At 67.0% G+C, this 421-nt stretch overlaps 1 protein-coding gene across 1 annotated transcript in view; it reads right to left on the bottom strand.

Moving 5' to 3' along the window:
• Positions 1-240: 240 nt before the first annotated feature.
• The window catches only part of MCRS1 (microspherule protein 1), an 11,686-nt gene continuing 11,505 nt past the window's right edge, over positions 241-421 (bottom strand). Inside the window, exon 8 of the mRNA XM_014941595.1 lies at positions 241-246. Coding sequence (XP_014797081.1) covers positions 241-246 — 6 coding nt within the window. The remainder of the gene's footprint in view (positions 247-421) is intronic.

Raw genomic sequence — 421 nt, 5'->3', positions numbered from 1 at the left:
CAGGCTGCAGGGACACCCCCTGGGCTGCAGAAACACCCACACACACACCCCCCATCTGCAGGGACCCCCTGGACTGTGGGGACCCCACTGGGATTTGGGGCTCCTGGAGGGCTGCAGGGATCCCCCCCCAAAGGTTGCAGGGACCCCAGTGGAGCTGTGGGGACCCTGGTGGGGCACTGGGGACCCTGGTGGGGTTATGGAGACCCTGATGGGCTGCAGGACCCCCCCGATCTCACCCCGTTAATGCTGCAGGGACCCCGATGGGCTCTGAGAGACCCCACAGGGGCTTGTGGCCGGATGGAGCCCCATCCCCTTGGGGTTCCCTCATCCCCTTGGGGTTCCCTCATCCCTTTGGGGTTCCCTGTCATGTGTCCCCCCCCCCCATCCCAGCACCATTTCTCTCCCCCCCGTACGTGGGCGC

This window comes from Calidris pugnax, unplaced genomic scaffold (assembly GCF_001431845.1).
Source record: "Calidris pugnax isolate Ruff unplaced genomic scaffold, ASM143184v1 scaffold126, whole genome shotgun sequence".
Classification (NCBI taxonomy): Eukaryota; Metazoa; Chordata; class Aves; order Charadriiformes; family Scolopacidae; genus Calidris; species Calidris pugnax.
The sequence above is the reverse complement of the archived record's forward strand: the minus strand, read 5'-3'. Positions and strand labels throughout refer to the sequence as shown.